General features: G+C 43.9%; 2 protein-coding genes across 2 annotated transcripts in view; one reads left to right on the forward strand and one right to left on the reverse strand.

Moving 5' to 3' along the window:
• The first annotated feature begins 483 nt into the window (after positions 1 to 483).
• LOC120046023 (lutropin-choriogonadotropic hormone receptor-like) lies at positions 484 to 2614 on the forward strand. The gene is made up of 2 exons (XM_038990936.1): positions 484 to 735; positions 2048 to 2614. The coding sequence occupies exons 1-2, from the start codon at positions 580 to 582 to the stop codon at positions 2612 to 2614; spliced, it is 723 nt and encodes a 240-aa protein (XP_038846864.1). The 5' UTR covers positions 484 to 579.
• A 3134-nt stretch (positions 2615 to 5748) lies between these two features.
• LOC120046024 (stonin-1-like) overlaps positions 5749 to 20972 on the reverse strand; it is a 29729-nt gene continuing 14505 nt past the window's right edge. Inside the window, exons 2-17 of the mRNA XM_038990937.1 lie at positions 19510 to 20812; positions 19199 to 19396; positions 18727 to 18867; positions 18047 to 18566; positions 17484 to 17686; positions 14879 to 14980; positions 14357 to 14486; positions 13899 to 13948; positions 11640 to 11733; positions 11110 to 11381; positions 10753 to 11025; positions 10344 to 10496; positions 9989 to 10106; positions 9574 to 9716; positions 7798 to 7887; positions 5749 to 6682 (exon numbers count right to left, since the gene is read on the reverse strand). Coding sequence (XP_038846865.1) covers positions 6575 to 6682; positions 7798 to 7887; positions 9574 to 9716; positions 9989 to 10106; positions 10344 to 10496; positions 10753 to 11025; positions 11110 to 11381; positions 11640 to 11733; positions 13899 to 13948; positions 14357 to 14486; positions 14879 to 14980; positions 17484 to 17686; positions 18047 to 18566; positions 18727 to 18867; positions 19199 to 19396; positions 19510 to 20712 — 3798 coding nt within the window. The 5' untranslated portion in view covers positions 20713 to 20812 and the 3' untranslated portion in view covers positions 5749 to 6574. The remainder of the gene's footprint in view (positions 6683 to 7797; positions 7888 to 9573; positions 9717 to 9988; positions 10107 to 10343; positions 10497 to 10752; positions 11026 to 11109; positions 11382 to 11639; positions 11734 to 13898; positions 13949 to 14356; positions 14487 to 14878; positions 14981 to 17483; positions 17687 to 18046; positions 18567 to 18726; positions 18868 to 19198; positions 19397 to 19509; positions 20813 to 20972) is intronic.

Here is a 20972-nt window from a genome sequence, read left to right on the forward strand (position 1 = left end):
AGTTGTATTGTATTGTAGGAGTACTAGTCTATAACCAATAATACAGTTGTATTGTAGGAGTTCTAGTCTATAACCAATAATACAGTTGTATTGTAGAAGTTCTAGTCTATAACCAATAATACAGTTGTATTGTATTGTAGGAGTACTAGTCTATAACCAATAATACAGTTGTATTGTATTGTAGGAGTTTTAGTCTATAACCAATAATAAAGTTGTATTGTATTGTAGGAGTTTTAGTCTATAACCAATAATACAGTTGTATTGTATTGTAGGAGTACTAGTCTATAACCAATAATACAGTTGTATAGTAGGAGTTCTAGTCTTTAACCAATAATACAGTTGTATTGTATTATAGGAGTTTTAGTCTATAACCAATAATACAGTTGTATTGTATTGTAGGAGTTCTAGTCTATTACCAATAATACAGTTGTATTGTAGGAGTTTTAGTCTATAACCAATAATACAGTTGTATTGTAGGAGTACTATAACCACGCTACGGACTGGCAGACGGGCGGAGGCTGTGGCGTGGCGGGGTTCTTGACGGTGTTCGCCAGCGAGCTATCTGTCTACACGCTGACCATGATAACGTTAGAGCGGTGGCACACCATCACCAACGCCATGCACATCAACAAGAGGCTGCGGCTGAGGCATGTGGTGATCATGATGGCTGGAGGGTGGGGCTTCTCCCTATTGGCCGCTCTGCTTCCCATCCTGGGGGTCAGCAGCTACACTAAGGTCAGCAGAATGTTTTACGTTTAGGGCCCGTATTTACAAAGGGCCGGTTTCCCAGACACAGATGAAGCCTAGTCCAGGACTAGGAACTGATCCTATCCTACTCTGATGCTTTTTGAATACAGGCCCAGGTTTACAAACATTACATTTACACACAACAGCCATGGTGTTACAGTGAGGGGGGAAAGTATTTGATCCTCTGCCCAGAACTACACGGGAGGATCTTGTCAATGATCTCAAGGCAGCTGGGACCATAGTCACCAAGAAAACAATTGGTAACACACTACGCCGTGAAGGACTGAAATCTTGCAGCACCCGCAAGGTCCCCCTGCTCAAGAAAGCACATATACATGCCCGTCTGAAGTTTGCCAATGAACATCTGAATGATTCAGAGGACAACTGGGGGAAAGTGTTGTGGTCAGATGAGACCAAAATGGAGCTCTTTGGCATCAACTCAACTCGCCGTGTTTGGATGAGAAGGAATGGTGCCTATGACCCCAAGAACACCATCCCCACCGTCAAATATGGAGGTGGAAACATTATGCTTTGGGGGTGTTTTTCTGCTAAGGGGACAGGGCAACTTCACCGCATCAAAGGGACGATGGACGGGGCCATATACCGTCAAATCTTGGGTGAGAACCTCCTTCCCTCAGCCAGGGCATTGAAAATGGGTCGTGGATGGGTATTCCAGCATGACAATGACCCAAAACACACGGCCAAGGCAACAAAGGAGTGGCTCAAGAAGAAGCACATTAAGGTCCTGGAGTGGCCTAGCCAGTCTCCAGACCTTAATCCCATGGAAAATCTGTGGAGGGAACTGAATGTTCGAGTTGCCAAACGTCAGCCTCGAAACCTTAATGACTTGTAGAAGATCTGCAAAGAGGAGTGGGACAAAATCCCTCCTGAGATGTGTGCAAACCTGGTGGCCAACTACAAGAAACGTCTGACCTCTGTGATTTCCAACAAGGGTTTTGCCACCAAGTAATAAGTCATGTTTTGCAGGGGGTCAAATACTTATTTGCCTCATTAAAATGCAAATCAATTTATAACATTTTTGACATGCGTTTTTCTGGATTTTGTTGTTGTTATTCTGTCTCTCCACTGTTCAAATAAACCTACCATTAACATTATAGACTGATCATTTCTTTGTCAGTGGGCAAACGTACAAAATCAGCAGGGGATCAAATACTTTTTCCCCTCACTGTATATAGTAGATGAAAATTCACAGCCTTTTTATTTTCGCTGTAAAATAACTTAATGACAATTGCTGTTGTAAAAAGGACTTTATATATATTTATATTTGATTATCTTCCAGGTGTCGATCTGCCTGCCCATGGACATCGAGTCCCTAGCCTCGCAGGTGTATGTTGTAGCCCTCCTCATCCTCAACGTCGCCGCCTTCTTCATCGTCTGCTACTGCTACGTACGTATCTACATGTCCATCCACAACCCCGACCTAGCAACCCGCCACGGCGACGCCAGGATCGCCAAGCGCATGGCCATCCTCATCTTCACCGACTTCCTCTGCATGGCACCCATCTCCTTCTTTGCCATCTCGGCAGGTCTCCGCATGCCCCTCATCACCGTCTCCCACTCCAAGATCCTCCTCGTCCTCTTCTACCCAATCAACTCCCTCTGTAACCCCTTCCTCTACACCATATTTACTCGAGCATTTCGGAAGGATATATGTCTATTGTTGAGTCGCTGTAGTTGTTGCAATGCCAGAGAGGAGTTCTACAGGGCACAGAACCTGGCAACACACACTATACCGCCTAAGGATAGGACTACATCCCCCAGAAAGCCTCACTCTTTCAGGTTCTATGTCTGCCACATCAAGATGCAGGGATGCTTCCTCAGCAAGGGAGGTGGAGTGCGTGACTAGTCTCAGCCAGTCAGAACTAAGGGTACAGCCACATTGAGATTTTGGTTGCGTGGCCCTGCTCAGACGTTGCATCAACCAATGGCTGCATGCCACATCATCGATTGTGTCGTCAACTGACAGATCGCTGTAACATATGTGGTTAGCTAATACGTAAAATGCCTATCCAGACGTTGTAAGATCTGGCATGCGTCAGCAACGCCTGGGCAGAGAACACACCCTGAAAATTCCAGATTGAGCCAATGGTTTTTCAATGGGAGTCATCCGTTGCCGGATGAATGACAACAGATTGTCTGTTAAAAATACACAAAGCATTCAATTCAAAAAGTAGAGAGGAGTTAAACTTTTGATGAAGAAAAACAGACAATGATGTACGTCATATACAATTTCATCCTTGTTTATGCATCTCCTTGTTCAGGCCCTGTGATAGGCTAGCGTCCTGTCCAGGGGTTGTACTGTACATTAAGCTGCCTCACACTACAGAAATAAGAGAGGCTCCTGCTCCTATGAGCTTTTCCGGCTTGCACAAGCCACGCCTCAATGTGGCCATAGCCTTAATCTCTGCTGTAACAAGGTGATTGAGCATCTGTGCCCCTCGCTTGTCGATTACGGCAGCCCCCCGCACCTCTCTGATTCAGAGGGGTTGGGTTAAATGCGGAAGACACATTTCAGTTGAATGCATTCAGTTGTACAACTGACTAGGTATCCCCCTTTCCCGTCATTGTAAATGACATCATTGTAAATAAGAATTTGTTCTTAACTGACTTGCCCAGTTCAATAAAGGTTAAATAAAATTTTAAAAAGACAAGCACATGGAGTTCTCTGGGCCATATCAGGGAGGGAGCTGCTGCCGGGCTCCAAGCTGCCATGCTGGTTTGGCGTGAACGTGTTTTAGAGTATTGTTGTTGAGCGTAATAATGTAAAAAGTAAAGTGCATTGTTTGTAACTTGGTGTGGCAGCTTGGAGCCCAACAAGTTATAGCACAACCTTTTCATTGCTTGTATTGTATTTTTCCTTGTGTACATTGTAAAGGGGAAGGCCAGTTTGTATTTATGTACATTTTAAAGGGGAAGGCCAATTTGTATTTGTGTACATTTTAAAGGGGACGGCCAGTTTGTATTTGCCTTAAGTCTGATGCATTGGTTGCTCATAGTAATGTCCTCACATGTGCATTTCCCTTATGTTTAATTGAAACTTGTAATAAACGATATTTTTGTAATTCTGTGTGTGTGAGATGCGTTTCCCTGGCGTTGTACCCAGTTGATGTCTCCATTGACTCTGCCCTATCCCAAGAATCTGTGTGTTGCATAGAGAATTTAACCAGAATTGACTCAAGCTCAATAATTGATTTTATTGGGAGCTGTACGTAATGGAAATTGACTTTCTGCTATTTGCTAAACTTTCTGTTTGGCTTTCAATTAAGCTGAGCAGCTAAAATTTTTGATCACATGAACCTGTATGCAAAGACAGGCTATTTCCCAAATGGCAACCTATTCCATATAGGGCCCTAGTCAATAGTGCACTATATAGGGAATACGGTGGCATTTAGGACACATATTATAAAGCATCCATTTCCCATAACCTTTTCCCTTTAGTCCCCTTTACTGCCACAATAATGGGATTCAAGAATCAGCCCAACTATAGTACCCAATGTCTATTTTCCCAATGTTTGTTGAGTTTCTCCTTACTGCAAGTTTCTTCCAATGAGTGTTTGTGTTCCACTAACAGTGAAATGTGAGATCCACCTAATAAGCTAATGTAGCTAGCTACGCTAACCAAACTCTACCAAAACAGAGAAGAGTCCAGAACAGAGCAGCATGGACAGTCACAGCAGTGTTTCTGTGTCTTAATGTCAACATGGGCCCAGCCCTTGAGGTGTGTGTGTGTGCTGGAACATTTACTATAGAAAAGTCAGTGGCGACTAACTGGAGAACATGCTGACCAGTAGGGCCTTAGCAGAATACCAACCTGTGAACATTTAAACCAATGTATGCATTGTGAACATCACTCACATAACTAGAATGAAATGTGGTTAGTCATACCGCAAATAAAAAAAAATAATCACAACAGCTGTCAAAGATACAGGAAGTTTCAGTAAAAAATGTTAAATGCAGACAGATTATTTGTTCGTTGGACATTGTGGGATCTTAGACTCTAAATTTAATTATGCAAGAAATAGCGGTGGAAATGCTTTTATGCGCAGATATGGATATAATAACCATCTTATGGAAGTAAACTTGGAGTCACATGACATGTTGTGTGTTCCTCCCACTAAGACTCAGGAAAGCATGCAGTTTATTAGGCTACAGATGAAAGTGATGAACTTCACAGGGTGGTGAAAGTGCACGGTGATCTTGATGCTCCTTTAGAATAAATATTGAGGGTCTTATTCTGGTGACATGATGATCGATGATTGACTGCTGTTTGACAAAAATGTTCTCGCTCTTATCCATGATCTCATGTAGACTAGCCTACACTATTTGCGAGCTGTTGGCTACAGTGGTGTAAAAATACTTTAAATTCGTTTTTGGGGGTATCTGTACTTTACTATTTATTTTTGACTTCTACTTCACTACATTCCTAAGGAAAATTATGTACTTTGTACTCCATACATTTTGTCTGACACCCAAAAGTACTAATTACATTTGGACAGGAAAATTGTATAATTCCCACACTAATCAAGAGAACTTCCCTGGGCATCCCTACTGCCTCTGATCTGGTAGACTCACTAAAAACAAATGCTTCGTTTGTAAATGATGTCTGAGTGTTGGAATGTGCCCCTAGCTATCTTTAAAAAAAATAAAAAGCCATTTGAAATGATTTATACTTTAACTTGATACTTTAGTATATTTTTACAATTACTTTTGATACTTTAGTATATTTGAAAGCAAATACTTTTAGACTTTTGCTCAAGTAGTATTTTACTGGGTGACTTTCACTTGAGTCATTTTCTATTAAGGTAACTTTACTTTTACTCAAGTCTGATAATTGGTACTTTTTCCACCACTGGTCAGCTAGAGCACATGTTTAAAAAAAAAAACAGCTTGTGACAAAACTAAATAGGTGGAGTTGAAAATGCGATGGAAACACATTGAACTTTAGATTTTTATTCGGTACATGAAATGTACATTGTGTGCACTGTCATCACGCACTGATTATTATCCGCAACAAATCATAGTGGTGGAAACCCCATTGGTGGGTAAATGTGCATATTTCATAAAGAGGATTTTTGAATCTTCACATGAAAATCTGTTGCTAATTGGATGGGAAAATAGCTATGAAGTGACATTTTTCCTACTCTATATGTACATTCACCTTCAAATACTAAACAACAGCAGGGTTCATATTAATGCTTGCATTGTCAGTGAAAACAGAATAAGGTATTTGAATTTACATTTCCGACCAGGCAACCATACCATGAATGAATTTGGTACATATAAACAATAAAGAGAGCACTATTGAAAATGACTACTCTGCGTTTGGACCAACTTAGTGCGCCTTTAATGGCATTACACAACAAATACAAAAATATAAATAAATAGTTACAGAAACAAAATTAACAACTCAAAAAGCCCTTAGTGCATTGTGGTGGCTGGTGAAAAGTAGTGCACTATATAAGGAACAGGTTGCCGTGTGGGACGGACACATTACTCGTCCAGACATTTTTCTTCAGATTAGAACTGCATAGATGCTTGTATTTTCTAGCTCACTGAACAACTGTGGTTTTCTCCATTAACTTCAAATGATATTATTCATGTTTTATGCGCCTCGTTGGACACATTTAAGACTAAGTCAAGGCTGTATCCACATGGGTGAAATACAGACCAAGGTTCTGTTCCAATATTCACACTAGTATGCTACTTAGAATGTACTATCATTGCATCCCAAGAGGTATTTTACAGAACCCCTCTTCGCCTCAGTGAACTATTCTAGTGTGGACATTGGAACATAACATAAACCCAGTCACCACTCTGCCTCGCCGACAGCCTTAGAGAAGACATAGTCCTTTCCTCCATAACACATCACCCCATCCTTCAGATAGAACTTCCACCGGTTCTTACTGCGGTGAATCTGAAGTGGTAACAAACACACAGTATATCATTAGTATACAGTCATTAGAAAGCATGAACATTGATCAATCAATCATCTTGAAAGTATAAAAAGCAATGAAAATATATATAACTGAAGATCTCGTACAATGCTGTGTACTACTCCCTTCAAATAGTACCCGCAAAACACCAGTCTCAACGTCGACAGTGAAGAGGTGACTCCAGGATGCTGGCCTTCTAGGAAGTTTCAAAGTAAAAGCCATATCTCAGACTGGCCAATAAAAATAAAAGATTAAGATGGGCAAAAGAACACACACATTGGACAGAGGAACTCTGCCTAGAAGGCCAGCATCCCGGAGTCGCCTCTTCACTGTTGACGTTGAGACTGGTGTTTTGCGGGTACTATTTAATGAAACTGCCAGTTGAGGACTTGTCAGGTGTCTGTTTCTCAAACTAGACACTAATGTACTTGTCCTCTTGCTCAGTTGTGCACCGGGGCCCCCCCACTCCTCTTTCTATTCTGGTCAGAGGCAGTTTGCGCTGTTCTGTGAAGGGAGTACTACACAGGGTTGTACGAGATCTTAAGTTTCTTGGCAATTTCTTGCATGGAATAACCTTAATTTCCCAAACTTTTGAACGGTAGCGTGTGTCATACACACACACACACACACAATATACAGTCATTAGAAATCTGTTTTTACCAGGAAGTCATTAGAAATCAAAGGTTCAGAAATCAATGCTTGTATTCTATCTTAATATTGTTTAATCAATATATGTTACACCCATCATCAATATGAAAGATAAAACATCCTCTTCCTTTATCTACACCACTAGGAAGCTGAGGCATACCTTATCATACTGACACACTAGGAAGCTGAAGCATACCTTATCATACTGACACACTAGGAAGCTGAAGCATACCTTATCATACTGACACACTAGGAAGCTGAAGCATACCTTATCATACTGACACACTAGGAAGCTGAAGCATACATTATCATACTGACACACTAGGAAGCTGAAGCATACCTTATCATACTGACACACTAGGAAGCTGAAGCATACCTTATCATACTGACACACTAGGAAGCTGAAGCATACCTTATCATACTGACACACTAGGAAGCTGAAGCATACCTTATCATACTGACACACTATCACATTGTCAGTGTCAAAGAGATCAGGAATGTCCTGCTCACTCACGTCATCCCCAGAGTTTAAAGGATCCTATCAGGGAGGGAGAAAGAAAGACGGGACAGAAAGATGAGGACAGTGAAAGAGGCGGGGAGAGAGAGATGTAAGAGAGAAAGAGAGGGAGAGAGCGAGCGATAGTTAAGAGATAAAGAGGGGGGAGGGAGAGAGTTATATGGGACACTGGATGCTCATGATTAGCACCAAGGTTGTGGGATCAAGTACTGAAAATGCAGACACTTTATGGCTTTGGATAAAAATGTCTACTAAAGGTATTTAGTTGTTTTGATTTATAGAACAAGCAGAACATAGTTCAACCTTGCATTCCCCATCTGAAACACCCTCAACCCAGATGTCAATGACAGCTCTGTATAGTGGTGAGGTGTCTCAGGCACAGTCAACATATTTTAATATGTTTGAACCCCAGGAAGAGTAGCTGCTATGGAGAGCCCTAATAAATACAAATACAAACGTCAGAGGCAGAGTCAACCAAGTTCAGAGGCAGAGTCAACCAAGTTCAGAGGCAGAGTCAACCAAGTTCAGAGGCAGAGTCAACTAAGTTCAGAGGCAGAGTCAACATGTCAGAGGCAGCTCAGCAGTCAAAGACATCCAACAGACTTCACATCCTCCTCCAGCACACTGACTTAAACAAGGTTAATCTCTGGTTTTGTTCATGCCAATAAGGCATAGCAGGACCCAAATACTGTTAGGTGATTATTGTCAAATGATGCAACACCATCTACAGATTTTTGTACAGGTTCAGCAGCATCGGGACTTATCAAAAGAGATCCTCCATTTAAAATGAATGTTTGTCCAGGCCGAGGCTTGATCTGTGTCCAGGTAACCCAACAGGCCGAGGCTTGATCTGTGTCCAGGTAACCCAACAGGCCGAGGCTTGATCTGTGTCCAGGTAACCCAACAGGCCGAGGCTTGATCTGTGTCCAGGTAACCCAACAGGCCGAGGCTTGATCTGTGTCCAGGTAACCCAACAGGCCGAGGCTTGATCTGTGTCCAGGTAACCCAACAGGCCGAGGCTTGATCTGTGTCCAGGTAACCCAACAGGCCGAGGCTTGATCTGTGTCCAGGTAACCCAACAGGCCGAGGCTTGATCTGTGTCCAGGTAACCCAACAGGCCGAGGCTTGATCTGTGTCCAGGTAACCCAACAGGCCGAGGCTTGATCTGTGTCCAGGTAACCCAACAGGCCGAGGCTTGATCTGTGTCCAGGTAACCCAACAGGCCGAGGCTTGATCTGTGTCCAGGTAACCCAACAGGCCGAGGCTTGATCTGTGTCCAGGTAACCCAACAGGCCGAGGCTTGATCTGTGTCCAGGTAACCCAACAGGCCGAGGCTTGATCTGTGTCCAGGTAACCCAACAGGCCGAGGCTTGATCTGTGTCCAGGTAACCCAACAGGCCGAGGCTTGATCTGTGTCCAGGTAACCCAACAGGCCGAGGCTTGATCTGTGTCCAGGTAACCCAACAGGCCGAGGCTTGATCTGTGTCCAGGTAACCCAACAGGCCGAGGCTTGATGTGTGTCCAGGTAACCCAACAGGCCGAGGCTTGATGTGTGTCCAGGTAACCCAACAGGCCGAGGCTTGATTTGTGTCCAGGTAACCCAACAGGCCGAGGCTTGATTTGTGTCCAGGTAACCAGACCCAAATAGTCATTTTGAAAAACAAAAAGGACAGGATGCACCTCTTTTCCTCAATAGCCATTTCTTACCTCTTCCACTGTGATTTCATCCATCCCCACACTGTCACCACTGGAGCTGGAGATGCCATCATCACTGCTGCCATCTACCTCCTGTAGGGCCTGGAGAGCCTCCACAGTCATCATGCCTAGGAACTCATTTTCTCCCATCGCACCTGTAACCACACTCTTAGCTTGTTCAACTCATCTATGGCTGCATTTACACAGGCAGACCATTCTGATCTTTTGACCAATCGCATCAGCTTTTTCACATCGTTCAGATCTTTTTCAGAACGGATCTGATTGGTCAAAAGACCAATTAGTGAAAAAAATATCAGAATTGCGCTGCCTGTGTAAACGCAGCCTATTAGAATGACGCAGCAATTGTTAGCTAACAAAGCAATCACTTCCCTTGGCTAGCATAACTATTGTTGACAATGCTACACACCTCCTTCCAACTCCTCCACCTCCTCCACATCAGAGCTGCTGTCTGCAGGCCCATCCAGCTGGATGATGTCTGCCAGAGCATCATTGTAGTTGTAGTCTTTCAACAGGGCCATCTCCAGCTGTGGAAGATGGAACAGGAAGTGTTATGAACTACCAATTGAGACCAGATGCCCTAAATACTTATGGAGATCTGAGAATTTGACTGGTGTTAGCAATATGACAAACACTCCACCTTGCCCTCTGACAGGTTAGGGGCGAGTTTCACCATATTGCTTAAAACTACAGTATGAAATCCTCTCAAATCTACAAGGTTCTAGGGATTGGGCCTTAGTCCCAGTTGCCATTGCCTGTCCTACCTTGGTAGCATCCACAGGTAGACCCTCCAGGTGGGTTGTCATATCAGCCACCGCTCCTACATGATCCTCCTGTTTCACCATCTCGCTGGCCTCGAACGCTGACCCCTGACCCATAAACCCTGACCCTTCAGACAGGGTCGTCTCCATCTTGACCTGGGTAAAACAAACATGATTATATAAGCTGCATGTTGAACCTTGGCTCAGGTCTCTTGTTTTCAAATGGAACCCTTTTCCCTATATATAGTACGCTACTTTTGACCAGCTCCCTATGGGCCATGATCAAAAGCAGTGGGAATAGGGTGTCATTTGTGAGTAAGCCTATGTCTTCTGAAATATAGCAGTACCCTGCCTTGCCACTAATAACATGAGATGGTTGACTGTTTGATGAAGATATGGCGGAATTATTTACCTGAAGGCTTGGCATGTGGGCGGAGCCGGAGGACAGGCTCATGTCTAGTGGCTGTGGACTGTCAAAATCAATCCCATCCAGAGTGAAATCACCACTGTCGAAGGGACTCTCTGGGGGGCGAGATGGCGCTTGGGCTGGGGGCTGGAAGGACACTGGAGTCTGACCAGAAAAGGTTGCCTGAGCTGAAGGAACCTGTGGCTGCTGAATGAGATTATTCTCCTGAACTGGGGGCTGGACCACAGGTTGGGGTAGCAAAGGCTTCTCATTAGGTGGCTGGGGAATAATACATAATTTTTTTGTAAAACACATTTGAAAAACCCAAAGTGCTACAATAAAAACATCAAGATGGTGATTCACCTGGACCGGAGGAATCAGGCTCCTCTGCTCTGTGGTCTGAGGATCAGCTCTGGGAGGAGCCACAGGCTGTGGGGAAAAAGGTTCGGTCTTCGGAAGGGCCATGGTCTTTAGGACAGTAGAAGGGACCACTGTGGCTGACTGCTGGGAAGCTGAGCTGGGATCTCTCCACTCCACTACAGGTAACCCTTGCCTGGGTTGGGCCTGGGGGAGATGGCGATGACCGGCTGGAGCCTGGGTCACCATCACTGGGACATTGACCTTATAAAGCTGGCCTTAGGGAGGCAGAGGAGAGGAATCGATAAGTAAAAGGATCCATTCTAGAAATGTGTATCCATAGCCATGTATCCAAATGGAGACTAAACCACATTTTAATATATTATTAATTCTGCCCAGAACCATACCAGTGTCTACATCAAAGGAGTGTATATTATAAGTGTTCAAACAGAGTGATTCATGTTCTTTTTAAATTAAGTTTGTCAAAAAGCATTTGTGTGTATATGGAGGTTTATGCATGCTGTGGCCCTTCTTACCAGAGGCCGTCTGCAGTGTGACCCCTGCAGGGATCTGGACTGGGTAGGTCATCCCGGGAGGAAGAGAGAAGGTGGCCAGAGTCCCACCGTTGTTCTGCAACACAATTAGATGCTTTACACATATTGGATCCCCTCAATGAAAGACATTACTTACTGTATTTGGCACAGAAAAAGAGAAACTGCAGCGAGATCCCACATAAAAGACATCAAATATATGCAACAGGCAGTCATTTATTTCCTTTATTTGAGGGGTGGGGTTACAGTTACAATATTCATGTCAATTTACACACTTACATTTATACCACATGTACTGCCACTCAAAACACATAGAGTACAAGTCAAAAGTTGACACACTCATTCAAGGGTTTCTTTATTTTTACTATTTTCTACATTGTAGAATAATAGTGAAGACATCAAAACTATGAAAGAGTCCATACTATGGCAAGAACAGCTCAAATAAGCAAAGAGAAACGACAGTCCATCATTATTTTAAGACATGAAGGTCAGTCAATCCAGAAAATGTCAAGAACTTTGAAAGTTTCTTCAAGTGCAGTCGCAAAAACCATCAAGCGCTATGATGAAACTGGCTCTCATGAGGACCGCCACATGAAAGGAAGACCCAGAGTTACCTCTGCTGCAGAGGATAGGAACAGTGGCATAACGACAGATTTTTACCTTGTCAGCTTGGAGATTCGATCTTGCAACCTTTCGGTTACTAGTCCAACGCTCTAACCACTAGGCTACCTGCCACACCATTAAGGGTGGGTAATGAAGTTAGCAGACTGGACCAGGAAGGGTGGGTAATGAAGTTAGCAGACTGGACCAGGAAGGGTGGGTAATGAAGTTAGCAGACTGGACCAGGAAGGGTGGGTAATGAAGTTAGCAGACTGGACCAGGAAGGGTGGGTAATGAAGTTAGCAGACTGGACCAGGAAGGGTGGGTAATGAAGTTAGCAGACTGGACCAGGAAGGGTGGGTAATGAAGTTAGCAGACTGGACCAGGAAGGGTGGGTAATGAAGTTAGCAGACTGGACCAGGAAGGGTGGGTAATGAAGAAAAGCGAATGAACATGAACAAAAGATGACATATGCAAGCCTAATGACTAAACAGTCAAACATAGGATAGCTGTAGGGTTCATTAATTGGCATGGTGTTAGCACTGTGTAAATGTCTTGAACCATAGGCAATATCATAGGCTAGGCTGCATGATTGTGCATGGATAGAATACCTGAATAATGAGCCAGTCATGGGGTTCCATTAGTCAGCTTGTCCCCTTGTGTGTTTAGTTTGATGTGCTTCTCCAAGAAGTATTGAGCTTCCTTGGCAGTGGAAAACATGTGTGGTGTGTTCTAAGGTCAAGATGAGTTTTGCCAGGTGGATGAAGCCGCATCTCAAGTTTAGCTTGAGTGCTCGAGTAGCTGGGATCTCACCTCATTGTAGGTCTCCCTCTGTTTCAGCAATTCAGCACTGAGGTCTGGGTAGATGCTGATCCTCTTCCCTGCATAGGTCAGACCCCCAGATGCTGTTGCAAGGTGAACAATGTGCTACTTGACTTCAAAGCTATGGATCCATATACAGTGAGAGCCATTGAGGAGTTAACCCGCAATGTTAATCAGTGGCAAAAAAGCCAGCTTCTCCTTCCCGAACAGTTCATAGAAAAGATTGCTCATGAAGGACGTTGGGTTGCCCGCTTCCACACCAGTTTCAAGTCCTATGACCCACACATAGAATTTACAGGAATGACTTAAGTAATTCCATTTTTTATTTTAAGAGTTGGATTATCCCTTCCAATTTAGCTTGCACTTTCCAGGTCATGGAATCACACATCTGTCACAATGACTGTTCTCCAGACTTTCCAATTCTGTTGAATAGGTATCCACTTTAGCAGTGCCAATGATTAATTTCCCGGTATTAAATGGTAAGTCGAGGGCAGAGGTAATCTCCACACAAACAATCTCCCGGATAGTGCTGGCCAGCTCTTTCTGTTGTCTGGTGCTGAGAGCCACCATGTTCCCACTGGTGAATTGTGGACGGACAAATTCCAGCTGCTGGAGCATAATAGACCTGCTAGTTATTTCTTGTGAAACAATGAATGTCCCACACCTTAATATGATGCCTAGTATTGACAAGTAGTTTCAGGAAATATGTCTTAATTCATAGTCATTTGCAAAATGAGGCCCTCTCGTCTACAGGCTGCCAGTAGGCTATTCTTCCAAACAGCGGTTTGCAGATATTATGCACGACAGTTTTGTGTAACTTGCCTTAGCAGTGAAACTCTGGACGTGTTGACCGGCAGGGATCACCATAGAGGCTGGGGATGAAAGGAGGAAGAGGAAAAGAATGATTAGGCTAATCAATTAAATACATAGCAATCTGCATGCAATAATCAATTGGCCTGATTAACTCACACACTGTAGAAAATGCAACAATTACCCGATATGGTGGATCAACTCATTGATTTGTGAAATAGGCCTAGATAGCAATGGGTGAGTTGGTCTTAGGGTGCGTCCCAAAAATATCTGATGTTCCTGAAGTTTACACTCTTACACTTCTTCCAACAAATCTAAAAGCATTGGATTGGTGGAGGCATGGAGGGAGTTTCCACCATATTTCCTTTCAGTCAATTCCAGTGAAGGGAAGTGAACAAGTGCACACTTTGGGAGGAAGGAGAGATAATTGGGAAGTACCCTTGGACATAAAAACATTACCAACGTATTACCTGCAGGTTTTGTAAAACTCTGTCCATAGTTTGGAGGGAGCTGCAGCACAAAGTTGGATGAGTTGATGGTGTTCTTCACGAGGGCCAAGCCATCCACTGCTTTGGACTGCAGAATCTTTGCCTCCCAGAGCTACAGATTAAATGTTGGTTTGCTAGTTAGTTGATTTGACATAAGCCATACCAAATATGATTGCAGTTCCAGTTACACAGCAGTAGTATTACTGCAGTAGGGCCTATGCTCTTTTCTTGATTTCATCACTTCAATGTGATACTGTATATTCTGCAGTATTTATATACGTCATGAATGCAGTTATTTTTTGTGAAGACGGCAGGCAGTTAAGTCCACTGTGTGTAACAAAGTGAAGTCATTCCAGTCAGGGAGGACTAACGTCAGCTAGAAGAACGGGAAGAAGTACCACAAAGGCTGGCGATATTGAGTCGATATCGCCATCTGCCGGCCTCTGCCGTAGGGGAGAAGATCGTGCTTATAAAAATCCTTGATCCACGTAAAGTCCCACTCACCTGTCTCAGGTCATCAAGGACACGGTCTTCCAGTCCTTCATCCAGAAACACCTCCCGCATACTCTCAATCACATCATCTATGATGGACAGGTAGAGCTTCGGCTGGAGGGGTTTTCAAGGAGGATACAAGGAAGCACGAAGGATCATTAGTTAGCTAGTTAACAGTAGCCAAGTTAGCTAGCGTTAACTAGTTATTTGGCTAATTGACAGTTTGGCAATCAAGAAGAGTAAAGTTAGTGACATGGCTATGTCGAGACACATTATCAAGTTACTAAGTAACCAAAACAACAACATAATGATCCGTTTATGGGCAACTTGCTTCTTACCACATGACTTGAATTTGATAGCATTTCGAGGGTCTAAGATGATCGGCTGCCTTGGTCTCGCTAGCTAGCGCGAGGTAAGCAAAATAGCTAACGTTAGCTAGCAGACAAACAGAAAATATTGACAGGAATTTTCTATGTCAATATTAACAGATCTGTGGTTTTGGTCATTCTTTCCTAAGTGGACATTGATATAACACACCTTGGTTGAAATAACTAATAACAGCTAGCTACTTCAAACTGCAGGCTGTCGACTCCAACACAGGTGTGACCTTTGACCTCTACATTTGTTCAACCCCTCCCCCTTCTCACAAATGCATGCATAAAATGCAAATGTATTCAACTTGTTTTATTTATAACTAGCACTGAAGTCATATACACATACATACATTTTGTTATATAGTTTTATATGTGAGTGAAGACCATTCCTGCATTTCTAGGATTACATAACCATACTACAATGATATTGACCTATGGGAAAATAAGAGATGAGAGCTTGCATGCTTAGCTGTGCAAAAAGGCCATGGTTAACTAGCTAAACAACAAATTAGGGGATCAACATTTTATATAATTACCCAATTTTTCCTTAAAATTGAAAATACATTCCAAATAGTTTTGGGAAATAAGCCTAAACACTATGGGGTAGTTTCTCAGACAGATTGAGCCTTGTCCTGGACTAACAACCAATCTTGCATTACCCATCTCATATGCATATACTGTATCTCATTCTATGCCGCTCTGACATTGCTCGTCCATATATTTGTATATTCTTAATTCCATTCCTTTACTAGATTTGTGTGTACATGTTGTGTAATTGTTAGATATTACTTGTTAAATATTACTGCACTGTCGGAGCTAGAAGCACAAGCATTTCGCTACACACGCAATAACATCTGCTAAACACGTGTATGTGACCAATAAAATTTGATTTGATTTGTAAAGCAATCTCAATGAGAACCTCCATTGAAAGTGCTTTTTAGTCCAGGACAAGGCTTAGCCTAATCTGTGACTGGGAAACTGGCCCTGTGAGTGTGTTAAATGTCTACAAGGTATTTCCTCTTTTATAAAGCGCTTCTGCAACCTCCTGTCAATAAATCATCTTCTGAGAGAACTGTAAAGTGCATTGTGATGGTAGGGCTGTGTGTTGGGTTCTTCGTTCCTGCAATAATAATAATTGTTTTTTGTAGGCTACTTCGATTCCTCTATGTAGGTTACACCTAGCCTGGCTGCCAGACTGTTTCAGCTCTCTTGCCAACTCCTTACAGAATTGTCATGTCTGGCACCCAGGCTAGGTTATAACATGACAATATCCATACATACAGGGATACAACAGGGCCAAACAATATCAGGGAATGTCAGCCTTATAGGTGATAAGACGTACCTTTAGATTTTATTTTAACCTTTATTATTTCACTAGGCAAGTCAGTTAAGAACAAATTCTTATTTACAATGACACCCTACCTACCCGGAGGATGCTGGGCCCTATGGGACTCCAAATCACAGCCGGTTGTGATACCGCCTGGATTTGAACCAGGGTGTCTGACGCCTCTAGCACTGAGACGCAGTGCCTTAGACCGCTGCGCCACTCGGGAGCCCATAAAGAACATACAATATAAAAACAAGTGTTCATCAGCCACATGTAGGTTATGTCACTTTTAAAGATGTCCTTGTATCAAAGCATCCTGTGTATAGTCTCGATTCGAAGGCTTCCTCACGATGAACGAGACTTGGAAGTATGGTAATGTGAGACTTGATCCTGTAAGCTTGATCATCATCACTACTGTGGAGTGCAGCCTGATTGCCCCTGTGCTTCTGTCTCAATCCACTTCTTCTCAATTTCCACCTAGAAAAAGGACAGACCAATATGGTTTAGTTTCATTATGGAATACCCCCTATGGCCCCACTGGACACAGATGTCAATTCAACATCATTTGATTGACATGACGTGGAAACGACGTTGATTCAACCAGTGTGTGCCCAGTGGAGCAGGACAACGATAGAAGAGTTTGCTAGACGACAGTATGGGACCAACCTTGTCAGCTGGTGTCACAGTAATAAGTACGCTATATCAGACAATATTTTGTGTTGGATGAAATATATACCAAGTTCCCCTAATAAGTCGCAAATCATGATTCTGCTTTGGAACTAACAAAAATAGAGCAAAATAGAAACAAACAAAAATAAGATCAACAACAGCATTATAGATATTAAACAGCATTATATATACAAAACATTATAGATATTAAACTTGTTATCTAATATAATAATATCTCAGCCCTTACCTGACAATGATAGTGGGTCCTACCGGTGACATGTTTCTGAGGCTGAACGTCACTGTCTGTGCCCAGTGACGTCACTCTGGTCTGTGAGACCACGGCCCCCACCATCTCACACTCCATCGTGACAAACGGATACCAGTCAGTGGGGATCTCCTGATCTGAACCAAGCTCTAATTTACAGGAGAAGGTATGGGGATTTTCTACTGCTGTGAGAGGGAAAAGGGAGATTGTGTAGTTTCTACCACTTGGGGGAGCACTATGAGCAGAATCTGAAAGATACAGGTCTCCATCCTCTGGCACAATGCAAACAGGATTTAATATTTATTTAGCCAAGCTGTAGTATAACAAACCCTAATACTATAAAGAGTTGATGTATTTTAGCTAAACTGATTAGGGAACATAAGTTACATTTTAACATAGCCTATATTGAAACATGTTTCGGTAAATGTAACATGTAAAATCAAGCCAAATCAGAATAAGCCAGCATTCCATACAAACAGGGATTATCAATAGAACATCATCAATCGATCATCAAAGACAGCCAGACTATTCCTCTTAGTCCTTACCCATGTTCTTAGCAGGCAGTCTGTCGATCCTCCACACCATGGCCGAGTACACATTCTCATACTTGACTGTCCCCACGGTAACCTGCATGACCGGCTGTGATTCAACAGCACTGACTGTCCCCAGACACGTGTTCCGGTTTATCCTGGCCGTCAGGGATTTCCGTCGTAGCAACGTCACAGTACGTGACACCTTCACCCAGTCCGCCGGTACCGGGAAACGGATCAGAACGTTCTCGCAGAGCGGCTCAGTCTCCGACACTCCGGTAAATGACGGGAAGGCGGCTGACATGTTGAGAAAGGCTTGGAGTTCCACGTAGGCCCCTTGGACAGTCACCACAGCTTTGACGGAGAACGGTAGGTTAGTACTTCCCAGGGCTAACGTCTTGTAGCGCATCAGTTCTACTCTACAGGCGTCCGGAGGAGAGAACTTGAGCAGCCGGGACCTGTGGAACTCCAAGTCATTGATGCACTTGTGGAAGTGGCAGTCACTGATCTCCATCCAGCCCTCAAGGAGGTCATCCTGAAAGACCACAATGGAAATTAAAGGACCACAATTGAAATAGACCTAAGTCAACCTTTTTGTGTCATCCTGGATGATTCTACTAATTGTGTTGTCTTTTGATATGCAGGTTAAATTGTATGTATGTGTTGATATGTGTGTTAAGAAACTAACACCCAACCTCCTCAGAGCCAGAGCCGTAGCTGGCGTCGAAGCGGAGGAGCCCTAGATCGTTGAGAGCCAGGAAACACTCCCCTGGTCCGTTGAGGAACGCCAGGCAGTGGATCCTTGTCATGGCTGCCCGATCCATCACCACACCGTTCTTAAAATGTATTTTAAGATTTTAGTCAATGAGAGTTCGAGTGGCAAAAAAAGGATCCCCAAGGAGCATGCAATATGTCAAAAACAGGAGGTAAGGAGTCATTTTTGTGAATGATTTTAGCAAAAGACATTCATAGAAATGTATAACCTTCTTATTTAGGCTTTCAATTTGTATATAATAAGTAACAGCAAGTAATTCATGAGTTTTTAATAACGACCTGTAATAATGCTGAAATACCAATGAACTACACTAACTACTAGGTACATTTCCTGAAGAGACTGTGTGCTATCTTACAGTAGTTGTATGGTAGTGAAAGAAGAAGTAAATGTACCTTGTCCAGCTGCACCCAGAGGTGGTCTGTGATCTGCAGTGTCATCTCCTGTTCCTCGTAGTGCCGTTTTTGTGACAGGGGCGGAGTCAGCCTAAGAATCTCCTCCTCTATGGTCTCTAACAGATCCTCCATGTCGCCGTATTCCGTGGTTCCAAATTTCAGCAGCTGCTCCACCTCAGCCTCGTGGGACACCTCCAGCTTCAAATCAAATCAAACTTTATGCATTGTTGATTGTTGATTAAACGCCAAGCTAAAAACATGTTTTTTATAAAAAAGTGATTTAAAAAAAAAAAAGTAAAATGCCCTCTTACCTTGTGGTTGTAGCGCTTCTTCTCTGTGTAAGACACGTGCTCCACCTTCACTGTCTGGATCTTGCGAGGCTCTCCGTTGCTCTCCAGCTTGAGATCTGACAACCTGCAGTGAGGCTGCAGCTGGAACTCTTTGAAGGGCTTCTCCAGTCCTTTCTCATAGTACATCTGGAGCACCCCTCCAGACAGCAGACGCAGGTAAATGGGGCCCCACTGTCGGGACGACATTCGGTTTTTCTTCTCTGGGATCCTCAGCATTAAAGACCAGCCGTCTCTCTTCTCACTACGGAACAGACTGTGAGAGACAAAGGCTGCTGATGGTCCCTCCCTGACGTCCTCCTTGTCTCTTACTCCTCTCCTCCCCCCTCTATCCATCCCTACTCCTTCCTCTGTGTCATTGTCTTCCTCGGCCCGCAGGCCCTCCAGCTTGTGGCAGATGTAGGAGTAGGAGCTCTGGAGGTGGTCTGGTCGAGGAGGATCGTTGCTGTCTTTCGGCTGGATGAAGAAGCGAGGCAGACTAGAACCTCCACCCTCAGAGTCGGAAGAGGAGCTCCCAGAGTCCATGCTATGCCCACCAGCCCCCTCCCAGAATGGGTTGAAATGCCCCGGGTCCCCCTGGAAGGAGGGGAAGGGACCGGGGCCATCGGAGACAGAGACGTCACTCTGGGGATGTGGGGTGGTGCCTGTGTGGGTGGCCTGGTCTAGGCCTGGGGGAGAAGAAGAATGCATGGTGGCAGAGGCAGAACTAGAGAAACTACGGAAGAAGTCGTGCTGATCCCAGGACCTGCAATGGAAAGGTAATGCACTGCTAGGAGGAGCCTCCATTACCGGCGTGCAGAGAGGAGTGTTGTAGGGCACACAGGAACTTCCATTGATGTTAAAATGCATTGGAGGGGAGCTGAATTCAAGGGAACTGCTGAAGCTCCAGGATGGATCTCCCAATGGGGGCAGTACCAGCTTTAGGCCATTGGGACGGGGGACTGTCTTTAACCCTGTCGTTGTCACACTACCTGGGTGTGTCTTCAGGGCTGTAGAGGCATAGGAAGGGGGTGACCCTATCTTTGCCCCTGGTGACTTCAGTGGTGTTAAGGCCAACTTTGTCCCACTCCCTGGGATCTTCAGGGGTGTTGAGGCAAAAGAAGGGGACGTAGATGTAGTACACTCATCCTCGAAGGTCACCCAGTTTGGATTGTTCATGGAGCACATGGCTGTGGTTTTTTGGCATCCAGGTTCAAGTCAGTACTTCCTGGTTCTGTTGTTGACGTTATCCTCAGACTCCACCACAGAGGCCTTCCCTGCTGAAAAGCTGAACAGAACATTGTCATAGATTAGAACATACAGAGTAACAGCATACAATGTTTTTCTGTAGAATCTACAGGTATCAGTGGAGACTGGTGGGAGGAGCTATAGGAGGACGGGCTCATTGTAATGGCTGGAATGGAATTAATGGAACAGAGTCAAACATA

This window comes from Salvelinus namaycush, chromosome 4 (genome assembly GCF_016432855.1).
Source record: "Salvelinus namaycush isolate Seneca chromosome 4, SaNama_1.0, whole genome shotgun sequence".
Classification (NCBI taxonomy): Eukaryota; Metazoa; Chordata; class Actinopteri; order Salmoniformes; family Salmonidae; genus Salvelinus; species Salvelinus namaycush.